The 15,137-nt window shown below is 38.3% G+C and overlaps 1 protein-coding gene across 7 annotated transcripts in view; it reads right to left on the bottom strand.

The window, feature by feature from the left end:
• LOC307012134 (dynamin-1-like protein) overlaps window positions 1-15,137 on the bottom strand; it is a 40,433-nt gene that overhangs the window by 5,136 nt on the left and 20,160 nt on the right. For all 7 annotated transcript variants that reach the window (XM_079638431.1, XM_079638434.1, XM_079638430.1 and 4 more), the window contains 6 exons: window positions 9,811-10,149; window positions 7,102-7,222; window positions 5,122-5,277; window positions 1,499-1,588; window positions 224-322; window positions 21-134 (listed from right to left, as the gene is read on the bottom strand). In XM_079638431.1, coding sequence (XP_079494557.1) covers window positions 21-134; window positions 224-322; window positions 1,499-1,588; window positions 5,122-5,277; window positions 7,102-7,222; window positions 9,811-10,149 — 919 coding nt within the window. The remainder of the gene's footprint in view (window positions 1-20; window positions 135-223; window positions 323-1,498; window positions 1,589-5,121; window positions 5,278-7,101; window positions 7,223-9,810; window positions 10,150-15,137) is intronic.

Here is a 15,137-nt window from a genome sequence, read left to right as displayed (position 1 = left end):
TTGAGATAGCAAAGCCATACCGTGTCCAACAGGTTGACGGCTTTGGTGGGGCTTCCAAACCCAGGCACGGGGCCTCTCTCCTCCGACGGCATCTTCTCATTCTTCCATCGCATCCCTCCATCCCCTGCCTCCGCCTGCGGAAGAGACGATAAAACAAAGACTAATCCTGTGTGGATTTGAAGAGAGAGAGAGAGAGAGAGAGAGACAGAGAGAGTTTTAGTACCTGCTGGCTGTTGACAGATGCAGACACTTGGGCAGCGTCTGTGAAATCAGGATGTTTGGTGTTTATATAGGCCAACTCGATTGCAACAAGATTATGAACCTGAGAAGAAGTAAACACATTTCATGAGTTAACATGATGAGACATTTTTCAGAACTAGCCAAAACTGTGCTCTGAATGTGATTTTTGATTTATGATCTACGGTGGTTGGACAATGAGACCGAAACACTGGCCAATAGTGTTGGAGGTTTCACGCCTATATATGCGCAGCCTGGCCAATCTTCACTTATTTTACATTCCTTCAGTAAGAGCAGAGTGTGAAGGATGATTGGCAGAGCAATAGCACAGCTGTACATCAAATATTGCAATCCACACGACATAATGGGAGACATATCAGAATTCAAAAGAGGGCATATTGTTGCTGGCTCATCTGTGACCAGGACAGCAAGTGTTTGTGGTGTATCGAGAGCTGTGGTATGCAGGGTAATGTCGGCATACCACCATGTAGGACGAACCACATCCAACAGGAGTAACTGTCAACGCAAGAGGAAGCTTCTGAAAGCGATGTCCAGGTACTAACCCGGATTGTACCCAAAAATCACAAAACCACAGCTGACTGACTCACTGCAGAATTAAACCTCGACTCCACCAAAACTGTTAGTAACCAAAAATTACTATTATGTCACAAATGTTGGTTTTATTGGGTCCAACACGTCACTGGATTTCGCGGCAAATCCGACCCGGGGCCTTCACATAGAAATAGGAATACTTGCTTTCAGAGGTAATAGCAAAACCCGCCAATTGGATCATTTTATTGTGAGATTACAACCCATTCACACACAGGCAATATAAAATGGACTCATTTTAGTACAAAAACTACACATAGCACCTTTAAATATTTTAATTAAAATAATTGTAATGATTTATTTTAATTTAGTAAAACTTATGTTTACTTAACGTTTGCCTAACAACATTCTTTAGTCATGTCTGTATTCAAAATACAGCATGGCCTTGAGTACATTATTGCTTACATATATTCAATACTAACGAAAACCAATATACTGACTGCATGAAACACATTTGGTACTGTATTATTGAAGTTATTTTTTTTTTACATTTATACATTTTGGTCTATTATCATTTGGATGTTTCTGCTGTTTCATAAAAGCGTTTCATCATGTCCAAGTACATGCCTTAATCTTGATTGGGTTACTGTAATACAAGTCCTCGAGGATAGTATAAGTGAGTGTATGTGCAGCCACAGGCTTATGCTCCTACCATCTCATTGGTAATGGGCAGCCGTTTCCTGAGTAAGCTGGTAACCACCTCCACTATTGAATCGTGAAGTTTGGGAAACCGCAAAAGCTCCTTCGGACATAAACAAGCACACATACATTACATACGGCAGGTTAGCTGTCAATTATTTAAAACATTTTTACATTTCCTGTGTAAAAGAGTAAAGTATAAAATTTTCCGAACACATTTCCAAATATTATAAGCATCAAATCTGTTCCCTTCAGCACACGTTATGACATTAGATTTATGTATATAATAGAGGAAAGCGAAAAGAATGTTTAATGTAAAACAAATGTACACAGTGAAGGCAGCAGGACAGAGAAGATAAGAGCAGAATGAGGAGAGAATCCTAATGCCGGCTGTCCTGAGCCTCTGTGTGTCAATCTGTGAAGACTGAAAAGCTTTCACTCTCCTCTTCACATTTCATTTTGTCGAAATAATGAGCTATAAGGGCTTGTCATGGAAAACTTTCTTGATTGTTTGAAATAAAAGTTTGACGTACTATGCAGACACATTGTAACATTCACGTCGCAACGCTTCCTCCATTGGTCACTCAGAACATTGATGGAAATCGAGCCACAGAATGAGTCACTCAAAAATCTTCACGGTATTGACGGCACAACAACATTAGCATCTAACTAGGCTGGGGTGCGTTTCCCGCACAATGACGTAACTCACTGCTTATCCGCCATAGTACGATGCATCATCGTAGAAAACTAACTAGTAAGTCACGACTGTTTCCTGAAAACAGTTTGAAACACTAGTTCTATAGGACTGTTGTTAATGACGTGCTATTGTACAAATCGTTTAACTGTGTTGGTAATGTCAAAATATGCGATGTTTGGCTTATGGTGCTTTCGGGAAACGCACCCCTACACAATATAGGGAAGGAACAATAAACTTTAATCAGTTATGTGATATTCAGTTTTTCTGTGATATGAAAAACATACAGGACGTTACCCTAGATGACTTGAAAACTATTTTAAAATAATTAATGTACAATGATGGGTGGATGGATGGATGGATGGATGGGTTGATGTTTGTGAATGGATGGACGGATGGATGGATGAGTGGATGGATGGGTGGGTGGGTTGGTGTTTGTGAATGGATGGATGGATGGATGGATGGATGGATGGATGGATGGATGGATGGATGGATGGATGGGTGGGTTGGTGTTTGTGAATGGATGGATGGACGGATGGATGGATGAGTGGATGGATGGGTGGGTGGGTTGGTGTTTGTGAATGGATGGATGGACGGATGGATGGATGAGTGGATGGATGGGTGGGTGGGTTGGTGTTTGTGAATGGATGGATGGATGGATATAGATGGATGGATGGATATATGGATAGATAGATAGATGGATGGATGGGTGGGTTGGTGTTTGTGAATGGATGGATGGGTTGGATGAGTGGATGGATGGGTGGATGGGTTGGTGTTTGTGAATGGATGGATGGGTTGGTGTTTGTGAATGGATGGATGGGTGGATGGATGAGTGGATGGGTGGGTGGATGAGTGGATGGGTGGATGGATGGGTGGGTGGATGAGTGGATGAATGGATGGGTGGGTGGATGAGTGAATGGATGGATGGATGGTGTTTGTGAATTGATGGATGGGTGGATGAGTGGATGGATGGGTTGGTGTTTGTGAATGGATAGATGGATGGATGAGTGGATGGATGGATGGGTGGGTGGCTGGATGGGTGGATGAGTAGATGGATGAGTGGATGGATGGGTTGGTGTTTGTGAATGGATAGATGGATGGATGAGTGGATGGATGGGTGGGTGGATGGATGGGTGGATGAGTGGATGGATGAATGGATGGATGGGTGGGTGGATGGGTGGATGGGTTGGTGTTTGTGAATGGATGGATGGGTTGGATGGGTGGATGAATGGGTGGATGGGTTGGTGTTTGTCAATGGATGGATGGATGGGTGGAGGAGTGAGTGGATGGGTTGGTGTTTGTGAATGGATGGATGGATGGGTGGAGGAGTGAGTGGATGGGTTGGTGTTTGTGAATGGATGGATGGATGGATGGGTGGATGGGTGGATGAGTGGATGGATGGATGGGTGGATGGGTGGGTGGATGAGTGGATGGATGAATGGATGGGTGGAGTTTGTGAATTAATGGATGGATGGGTGGATGAGTGGATGGATGGGTTGGTGTTTGTGAATGGATGGATGATGGATGGAGTTTGTGAATTAATGGATGGATGAGTGGATGGATGGGTTGGTGTTTGTGAATGGATGGATGGATGGATGGATGAGTGGATGGATGGATGGGTGGATGGATGGGTAGATAGGTGGATGAGTAGATGGACGGGTGGGTGGGTTGGTGTTTGTGAATGGATGAATGAATGAGTGGATGGATAGATGAATATTACATTATGCAAGACTTTATTCCTAAGTGAGAAATACTTTTAGGGCTTGACAGTTTACGAAAATGTTGGGTGTTCATACTTGGGTTTACTCTTTATAAGAATCAACTCAAGCCATAAAGTGAACCGTATGTGAACCTCAAAGTAAAAAAAAAAAACTATCAATTTGTTTTCGAGCAATTTAATATGACTAGAAAATAATTATTATTATGAATTTGTGATTATTAAATACATTAAACAAAATAAGAAATATATTGTAATAAATAATGCTATTTTACTGTGAAATCGAGTAATACAATTAATTTATTCACTGTAAAATTACAATACTAACATGTACGTCTTAATATCTTAATTTTCAACTGTTATATCATCAATCATCTATTTTGACAGGTTGCCGACAAATAAATAAATGAGCTAGCAGTGTCAAGACACTGTATATTCATTTAAACGTGTGCAGCTCACAGCGTCTCAGAATGGCTTGATTCACAGTAAACCAAGCTGTTCTGAGACTCACGAACTACACGCGTAAATGACACGATTCACTCTGAAAACGCTAGCACACACGTTTACCTAAATCCCGATTCCAAGCCTAATGCGTGATTTAACAATCGGACTAAGCCATATTGCGTTTTTCTCTCGATATTCCATAAAGCCCTACTAACTGCCCAATTACCGTATTTTCCAAACTATACGGTTTTTTTCATAGTTTGGCTGGTCCTGCGACTTATAGTCAGGTGCGACTTATATATCAAAATTAATTAATACTGACTGAGATGAACCAAGAGAAAACATTACCGTCTACAGCCGCGAGAGGGCGCTCTAGTTGGTGGAGTGTTTCAGAAGCGACACCGAGGAAGAGTTCAATGGATTCAGTGTTGTGGAATGAGTACGGGAGCTTGGTGAACTTCCTTACCGGTAACTTGCTTGTTAAAGTTAATTTAGCCTATTCAGCCTCCCAGGTATATGTTCTTTATGCTATTGTGTAGCTGAATAACTGTTAATGTGTTACGTTAACATACCGGATACATATTCAGCCTGTTGTTCTGTTGTGTAGTTGAATAACTTGCCTTTATACTCCGGAGCGACTTATAGTCCGGAAAATACGGTAATGTACATGTATAAAGCACTGATAGGAGAGTTAAGTTTGACGATTTTAAGACTGGCTTCACTACCTAATATTCCACTTCCTGTTTTTTTCTGCATCAAATATTAAGAAGCAGTGAAGCACCTGTGTGCTGTATGCAGAGCAGTGCTGGATGATCCTCTGAAGTTCCTCGTGTACGAGCTCCACACAGCGCATGCTGGGCTCCTCCAGTCTCTTGATCTGTCTCTTCACCAGCAGCTCGAAGCTGATCTCAGGAACAAACAGCGCTGGCCGAGGACCCTACATCCATCACGACAAACAAATACATTCAAACCACATTTAGTCTACATCCGTCAAGCGTTTCCACAACTTCTGACCAATGATGTTACAGTGCTTTTCCAGCTATTCTACTAGATAGGGTTTCATTTAATAGTGATTGCACTCACAAAGAACAATTTATGTTAGAAGTAATATTTTAGATTTAAGCAAAACAAATATACACAACCAGTCATAATTTTGAAAGTTTAATATTTTTTTATGTTTTCTGAAAGAAGTCTGATTTATTTGATTAAAATAAAATTACTATTAAAACAGTAATATTGTGACATATATTTTACAGTTTAAAATAACCAAAAGAGATTAATATTTTGTGGAAATCATGATACATTATTTTCATGATTCTTTGATGAATAGAAAATTTAAATGAATATAATTTATTTGAAATATAAATCTTTTGTAACATTTTCAAATGTCTTTTGATCAATTTAATGCATCAATTCATTATTAATTCAATCAGTATTATTTTTTGTTTCCTCTTACTTACTCCAAACTTCTAAATGCTCGTGTATCACAGTTTTTTTAACAAAAATATTAAGCAGCAAAAACTGTTTTGAACATTGGTAACATGGCCTAAAATAACTCTTGCCAAGCGCCAAATTTGTGTAAAAATCGGCGTTAGCGAGTGTATTAAACAGTTTCTATCGCCAATTGGCTGGCAACATTTTTATGAATTCTAACAATGCAATGTTGTGAGAATATTTTGTGAACAAACGAGAATGACACTCGGGACAGTTGACACGCCAATTTGGCAATTGCAATATTCAAGCGCAAGAAGCGAAGAGAACTCAATTCGTAACTCGTTACCGAAGCGTGTGCCCAGGAACTCGTGTCTCAGACAGCACGCGAATACTGAATTGAGCCCTCTTTCACGTCTTCTTGCGCTTGAACAGACATATTCAAACAAAATTATGTCAAAAGGCCCGTCTTGGCAAGTATCCTCATAAACATATTCAGTTATATCTTAAGTGAACTTGTTGAGAAAGAAAACACATGTGATCCGTGCATTAGCTCTTAAAGTGACAGCAGCCTAATATTCCTGCTGCTGTGTTTTTAATGTTAATCGAACAACAAAAGACAAAGATCACTCACTTCTCTGAATAACTTCTGTAACTTTAATAAAGAGGATTAATCTATTTTTCATGACTGGTAAAAAATATTTACTGATAATAAGAAATATATATTAGACGGATTTATGAAGGATCATGTGACACCAAAGACTGTAGTAATGATGCTGAGTAATTCAGCTTTGCATCACAGAAATAAATTTTAAAATATATTCAAATAGAAAACATTTAATTTAAATCGCAATAATATTTTACAATATTACTGTTTTACTGTATTCTTGATTAAATAAATGCAGTCGAGCAGAAGAGACTTCTTTCTAAAAACCCAAACTTTTAAACAGTAGTGATTACACTATAGATTTTTCAAAGACTTCTTAATTATTTTTAAATATATTATTTATTAAATATTTATTTATTTAAGATTTATTTAATGTTTGGAGGCACTTTTAAAATTCTAGGTTTTTCCGTGACTGTGGGAACCTTTAAAAAGCGATCTGAACCAGCATTTATTTGCGGTTTCTAAAACTCTTCATGTCAAGGACATGAATACGACGCTTTAAAGCATAACATTGTGTCTGTTTGGAAAATAACTGTCATCATTTGGGCAATTCGGTTTGGTGACGCTGAAATTACACACTTTACTTTTAAGAAAGTAAGCAAAGTACTGTATGCTTATCTATATACACACACACATGCATGCATAAACATGTAAATATTATACCGTAGCGTTTCGAATAGCTGTGAGAATATCTAGCTCAGTGAGTCCTCCCAGTGGGTCAATTGACTGCAGGGTTCTTCCAAATGTCTCGTGGAATATATAACAGATCCGAGCTCCTCCACACCTACAGCAAACAAATGCTCACACAGTCAGTCAGTCAATCCATGAAAATGTAAAATCATGCAGCACTTTTGGACATCACAGCCTTGTTGGCACGTTCACACATTCACACAGGCCTGGAGTCATACCCAACCGTCCAGCCAGAAAACGTCAATACGAGGCACTTAATTAATCGATAGCTGGTGTGGACTTAGCCAGATATGAGAGATGAACAGCATTTCATCCAACACTGAACAGGGTGTAAATAAGGAGTTGGGCAGACTTGAGGATTATCTGCCTGTCAAATTCAGCCAAGCGGACAAAGTAAACATGGTGTGCTTGATATCTGTCATGAGTTTCAGTGCGAAAATGACAGACTGAGACGCTGCTGAAGTCACCGAAAAAAGGATTAAGCAGGAATTTCGCCCTGGTAATGACAATATGTCAAACTTGATAACATGGTGCAAGATGGCAACCTGTAGTAAGTGGCTCCACAGATCACAGTAAGGATTTTTGTGCTCAAATATGGCAAGAGCTTTCTCAGATCACAAGCTCAAACCTAATTGGCTGGCTTTGTGCAATTTCTTTGCATCTACTGCTGTATTGAAGTTACAAATAAATGGCCAAGGTTTACTTTTAATTGGGCCAAAAAAAGGCCATTTCAAATTCACACCAAAAACGACACGATTGTAAGCAAAGCACAGAAAGAAGGAAACATTAACATACATGGATTCATCTTTTGCAATAAGATCTATAACAAGAATTTAGAAAATATATTTTTATGTCATGCTGACTTTTTTTTTTTTGAAGAGCCTATTTCCAACTTTGTTTAGTTTTAGTTTTCTAGGAAATAAAGAAGCACTTGGAGAAGAATTTTCACTTTACATTTTTTTTTTCCACCCTGGCTGCAATCAACCAACCAAATCAATCAACCAACCAACCAACCAACCAAATCAATCAACCAACCAACCAACCAACCAACCAACCAACCAACCAACCAACCAACCAACCAACCAAATCAATCAACCAACCAACCAACCAAATCAATCAACCAATCAATCAACCAACCAGGGGTGTGCGATATCACGGTTTTTGATCGTGGACGATTAAAATGTCTCCACGATCTGCTTTTGAAGAAATATCACAGAATCGTGCATTCTATCAGTTGCAGTTCTGGCGCCTCCGTCTCAACATACTGTACAGCGCGACGTACATTCACATCAAATGTTAACGCAGAGGAACGGGACACTGCAGTTCACAAAAGTTCATTATTTGCATGTGCTTCAAAGCCTTGCTGGTTAAACATGTCATTCGTTGCTGATGCGCTGTTCTAACGAGCTCTTTTCTGCGCGCAAACAGCCGACGCGCACATGCACTAAAAGCCTGTCTAACAGCGTCTGTTTACTGGACTAAGTTATCTTTCGAGTCTTATTGCACTAATACTGTCAAATACACACAAGGTTTACATAAAGTTGGTTATGTCTAAAGTGAAAGCAAACAGAGAAAATTGAGAGAAAATCTGCTTGTGCGTGTATATTAGACGCGTTGCGTGCCGGCGGTCTTAAAGCGACAGTAGCCTAATAGTAAACATGCTACCGCTTGTCCTTAAAGGGAAAGTTCACCCAAAAATAAAAATTCTGTCATTATTTACTCACTCTAATGTTGTTCTAAACCTGTATTGATTGATTTTTTTGTGCTGAACACAAAAGAAGATATTTTGAAGAATGTGGGTAACCAAACAGTTGCTGGTACCCATTGACTTCATAGTGGAAAAAATATAGCCTACTATGGGAGTCACTATTAACTGTTTGGCTACCACATTCTTCCAAATAACTTTTATTTTCAACAGAATAAAGAAACTTATTCAGGTTTAAAACAACTTGAGAGAGTAAATGATGACAATTTAAATTTTTGGGAGAACTATTCCTTTAAATGTTAATAAAACAACAAAACACAAAGAGCAAATCACTCACTGCTCTTGACTGAGAACTTTAATAGTAGAATCAATGTACAATTTATACAGTGAAGTCTATGTTGTGTTTTATTTTCATATTTGTTCATTTAATTACTTTCTTCAATGCTACTGTTAAATAGACCTACTGTAGCTGAAAAAACGAAGCACTGTTTATTTCATTTGTTTATTAAGTTGTGTATGTGTAATGTGTATCTTTGTTCTTAATTTTAATAACAATGAAAATAATGACAAAGATTTGTATCTTCGCCACTTTGGCCTAAATGTCTGCCATTCTTTTTATTTTATATTTTGTTACCTAAGGCTTTTTAAAATAGGGATATTAGTTTGGCTGTAATGCTCAGTCACTTGCAAAATAGTAAAACCAACATGAAAAAGAATCGTGATAAAATCGTGAATCGTGATTTTTCTAAAAAAAATCGTGATATGATATTTTTGCCATGTCGCCAACCCCTACAACCAACCAACCAACCAACCAATCGAGGCCATATGAATTTAAAAAAAAAATAACAACAACGGTGTGCACAGATAAATCATTTATAATAAACACTGCAAGATTCTGTTATCAAAAAAATGTAATGGTCAATTTTGATTTCATGGTGACTTTAAATGACCTTGTATGTTCTGGCTCATGTACTCACAACTCCGAGGTCTGGATGTGCCTGGCAGTGCCTTCGATGGTGCTGCAGTAGTCGGTGGCAAACTTGGTGACGATTTGCAGCAAGGTGGCGCTGTGGTCTTCCACAGGCTGCCCGTAGCTGTTGAGCCGGGACTGGTACTGGGCGGCGAGCACCGTGACTCGGGTCTTGAGCTCGGGGAGGCAGTCTCTGATGTGATGCATTAGCAGTCGGCTCAGGGTGCGAGCCAGGTAGCGAGAGCCGCAGCGGGAGGCTAATGACGGGTAATGGCGCTGAAGAAACGCCTGCTCGTCTTTGCAGGAGTCAGTGAGACTCTTTTGGGTGTTCAAGTCATGCTGGCTCCTGGTGAAGTGGAAAAAAAATTATAGGATTGAATAGTGGATCAAAGCCTGCAAAATGTTAAATAGGAGTAGGAAGGATCTGAACTCACTCTCAACAACATGCTTTCATCTAGAGGGTTTTAGGCAGAATATACACTACCTGTCACAAGTTTGGAAACATTACACTTTTTGTTTACACTTTATTTTAAGGTGACGTGGTTACATTGATAATATTAATTAACAACATGTACTTACAATACAGTTATGGTAAGGGTTAGGCTTTGGTTTCGGGGTTTGCAGTATGAATAATTACTTGTAATTATTCATAATTCACAGTCCAAAGTAGTCGATTGTCGAGATAACGTGCATAGGTTTAGTTACCTATGATCACGCGCGTGAACTCGACAATCGACTACTTTGGACTTCGACCGAAAACAGGATGTAAATACAGGTATTTGCGCTGGCTGAAATAACTCATTTTTATTCATATCTTTCACATCTACTGTAGTCAGATTCACTCGTGTTCACTCTGAAAGAATCATCTAACATGGCTGGGCACTTGTAATGACATATCAAAGATGTTAAGAGGCTAAAAGCAGGTTTAAAATTAGACCCCATTGAAGTCAACACGGTGCAAATTTTAAAAATAGGATAACACGGTGTAGGCAACACCGATTTTTGTCGTTGTTCTCTGTATTGACAGCACTCCAAATTTACTAAAAATTTAGCTCAATGTTCAAATTGACCAGAGTTCTCCTTTAATAAAAACAAATAAATGCTGTTCATTAAGCTTTCTATTTGTCAAAGAATCCTGAAAAAAGTATCATAATTTCCACAAAAATATTAAGCAGCACAACGGTTTTCATCATAGATAATAATAATAATCAGAAATGTTTCTTGAGCAGCAAATCATCATAATAGAATAATTTCTGAAGGGTCATGTGACACTGCAGATTGAAAATCAGCTTTGATCACAGGAATAAATTATATTTCAAAATATATTCAAATAGAAAACAGTTATTTGAAATTGTAATAAAGGAAAAAAGGAGGAGGAACCTTCTTTAAAAAAATAAATAATGACTGTGAAATGATTGACACAGCACAGCAGCTGCCTTTGGTTTTGTAATAAGTTTCTTATGCTCACCGAGGCTGCATTCATTTGAGAGCTATGGAATACTGGAATTCTGCATAATGTTTTGTTGTAAATAAAGTAGGCTACTCTTATTATACATTCATAAAATAGTTGCCTATGTCCTTGGGAAGCAAAACACTTGCATCTGATGTTTCGGTTTCGTTTTTTAGAGAGACAATAATGTGCATTTTAAAATATTATTTATTCCTGTCATGTCAAAGCTGAAATCATTCTAATATGATGATTTGGTTCTCAAGAAATATTATTATCAATGTTATGCAAAATTTTTCTGAAAACCGTGACACACTTTCAGATTACTTTGATGAAAGTTCAGAACAGGATTTCTTTGAAAAATAAATCTTTTGTGACATTATACATGTCTTTACGTTCACTGTTGATCAATTTAAACTTAATAAATGTATTAATTTCTTTCAAAACAACATAAAAAAACTTACTGACCCCAAAGTTTTGAATGGCAGTGTGTATACAGTATGAAAAGGGTGGTTGGAGAGGTCAAAAAAGAGGTCATTTTAGAGTAGAGCAAGTCACATCACATTTTTAAGGCTCATTTGGACAGTAAATCTACTATTTACAGAGTTACTATGGATGTCATGTTGACTTTGAATATAGAGATTGTTGGCATCGTTAGACATGTATTGTTCTTTGACAAATGAAAGTGTCTTCAGCTCTTTCCTTTTGGTCAAAGTGAATTTCTAAATCAATCTGCAGTGCATTTTTACAGGATAGAGTGAGCTGAAAATTGTTAGTATACTGCCCACTACTGGAAAAGAAGAAGCTCTACCTTTAGTTGTACTGTGCACAAGATAACATTTTTGCATTTTCTAAAGTAAATGTAAATAGTGCTTTCCTGGGCAAAACCTAATTGGCCACACTTCTGTGGCGTTGAAGATAGTTGCTAGAGAATTTTTATGTGATTACTAGGTAGGTTTGGAGTATTTTGTTACTGGTTCAAGTATTATTTATGGTTTATGGTATTTTGTCATGGCTCGGGTTCTTCCTTCAGTCCCAGTTCTGCCTGTTTTATCATCCATCAGTTGGAAGTCAGAATTCTCTTCCATAACTTAAGCCGAGACACTACAGGTGAATAGGGTAACATTTTTTAACTAGCAGATATAACCATGAAACTTTCCCAGTTGATTACCTACATTAAGATGAGAAAAAACATGTTTTACAAGTTTTCTGTAATTTAATGTTTAAATATGCAAATTAGGCTATATCTAATTAAATATGCGCTAATTTGCATTTAAAAAAATATAAAAAAAATAACGAAATCTGAGTATTGGATAAAGCCAGGTTAAAAAAAATTTAGATTGGGAAAAAAAATTACAGAGGGATTTATGGATATCTACTTTTATTATCCTGTAAATCAGAATATACTGTCAATAGCCTTAAAAAAAATAATTTTCGCCATGTTTTTTGGAATAAAATGTTAAATAAATCAGGCTGAAAATAATATATTTAAAAATCCCTCTGTAACTGTCTTCATAATATAACTAGGTACAAGACTGGAAAGTTTGGTGTATATCGGTGCAACTGAAGTGGAGATTTCGGACTTGGAGAATGAGAGGAAAAGTCATTTTGAGAAAACGGGCTTTAAAGATTTATCATCAGCCAATGAGATTGCGCATTCAGCCCTTTTACTTTCACGATTGGTTGCTGATTAAAAGGAAATGACCATATTTGGATCTGACAGCATTGTACAGCAGAGAGAGAGCTTTCCAGCGGTGCATGTGATGACGGGGTGCAGACAGAGATCGTGGAGCGGCGTGTTGATTTATAACTCCAACTTTTGTTGAATTTATGAGAAATCTACAGACGCAAATAGACAAAGTGTAGTAAAATAAAGACCTAAATGTGTATTTCAGACTTTCTTTCACCACAAGTCTGAAAGAAGATGGTTATTAAAGACAAATATCCAAAAATCTCAAAATTGACCAGTGAAAAAACCCCCGATGTTTTTGCCTGCCGTGTCTCGCCTTAAATGTAATATTTAAGGTTAAGGATTAGTTTAAATCTCTGACCTCAAGTATGAGCGATAGCTACAGTTCTGCTAGCCTTAGCAAGCACTACTGATAAAATGTAAATGACTGATCAATATATTGAACTGAACACGTCTTTTATTTGTTGCCAGTGCTCGCTCTCCATAAATGCTCTCCCAGGAAATCTTCAAGTGCTTTCGCGTTTGACTGCTCGGTGTTTGAATCCTCAAAGCGAGAGTGTAGGTTAATGCTGAGGAGACGCTGGCCTGCAGCTATTTCTGATTACGTTAACGAGAGTCGAGAAATGAAAAGTGTCACTGCGGTTCTTCTCCCCAACTAAATTGTCTCCCTGTGTGCGTAAAGGACATGCTACCGCCAAAGCTGAATAACCCAATGCTTTATCTCCAGCACGATAGCGGGTAGACGTGGTACCCTCGGGGGCTTGTGCTTAAAAAGGCAGGAGAGGATAACAGCGTGGGGAATATTACAGTCATTGTTCCTTAGGGGTTTGATAGAGGGACTCGAAATGTAAGGAAATCACACTGTTAAAATGTCGCAATGCTTTTTCACACGGTTGATTAAGTTTCTACGGCAGTAAAAGAAGTCGAAAGGGCTGCGCGTGCTACACTTTATTTGTTCCCAGAAGCCCTCTTAAAGTCATTCAGGGTTTCCTGTGCATGTTTGTGAAGTGCTTTTACATGGTCATTTTTTCACCCTCTCTCCAACCCTTAACACTTAAACAGTTTTTGCTGCTGTGCCTTTAGGACTTCATATGTAAATGAGTTCTGTAATGATCTCCTTGGTCTCATGAGAAAAAACAGACTTGTGTTTTTGCTAAATGTGTGAAATAGACTGCTGCAGGTGTACGTTGGTGCAGTTTCAAGGTGAAATGACCACTTGAGCTGATAAAAGAGCTCTATGATTTTTGTTTAGAAGCCACTGAGTTGAAAGTCGTAAGAGCACAGCCAAAAAGTTTGGGGTCAGTAATACTTTTATTCGCCAAGGACACATTAAATTGATCAGAAGTGACAGTGAAGTTACAATTTAATAATGTCAAAATGAACCTAGGGGTTAATAACACATGGTTACCGAGTCGACCGTTCTCTGGGGTGCGTTTTCATGATAATCGAATGTAAAGAGTTGTATCTCTAAAAACTGATTAGCTTATAACTAGGGCTGTCAAACGATTAAAATATTTAATCGCGATTAATCGCATTAATGCCATAGTTAACTCGCGATTAATCGCACATTTTTATTTCTTTTTGTCCCATTATTTTTTTTCTCATTTTAATGCATACCTGTCAACACTCCCGTTTTCACCGGGAGTCTCCCGTATTTCACACCCATCTCCCGCCCCTTTCCCGTTTTGTCCTTTCTCCCGTGAAACTCCCGTAATTTGTATTCCCAAACATCGTTATATGAATAATCACATCAATATATTATTCCAAGGTTGCCCAGTTGCCAGATCTTGCATGAAACCCATCCTACGCGCGCAATCAACACATCATACACATTTCAACCCATTTGTGAGCTCAACCTGGCAACCTACAACTCGGTAGCGCTGTTGACGTGCGCAGATCGACGTTGGAAGTTGAATAAAGAGTCACTGGTAGAAATGGGAGGAGAAGACTCCGTGGTAAATATTTCACGTAATTAATGCAGCATCCGTTTTTTCTGTCATCCTTTGGCTGGCGTTACATTATATGATGCGCTTGTATTCTTGCAAATGCTTTTAAACCATTCACGCAAAGACAAATTGAGCGCCAGAATCGAGTTCTCTTTCGGCTTGAAGTTGACCGAACTAACACGCAATTCTGCAAAAATGTCCGTTTTGTCGAGTATCCTCATAAGAGCAGACTGAGCACTCTTAAATTAGTT

Source organism: Phoxinus phoxinus (assembly GCF_949152265.1).
Source record: "Phoxinus phoxinus genome assembly, chromosome: 15".
Taxonomy (NCBI): Eukaryota; Metazoa; Chordata; class Actinopteri; order Cypriniformes; family Leuciscidae; genus Phoxinus; species Phoxinus phoxinus.
Note: the sequence above shows the minus strand (reverse complement) of the source record. Positions and strands in the feature narration are given on the sequence as shown.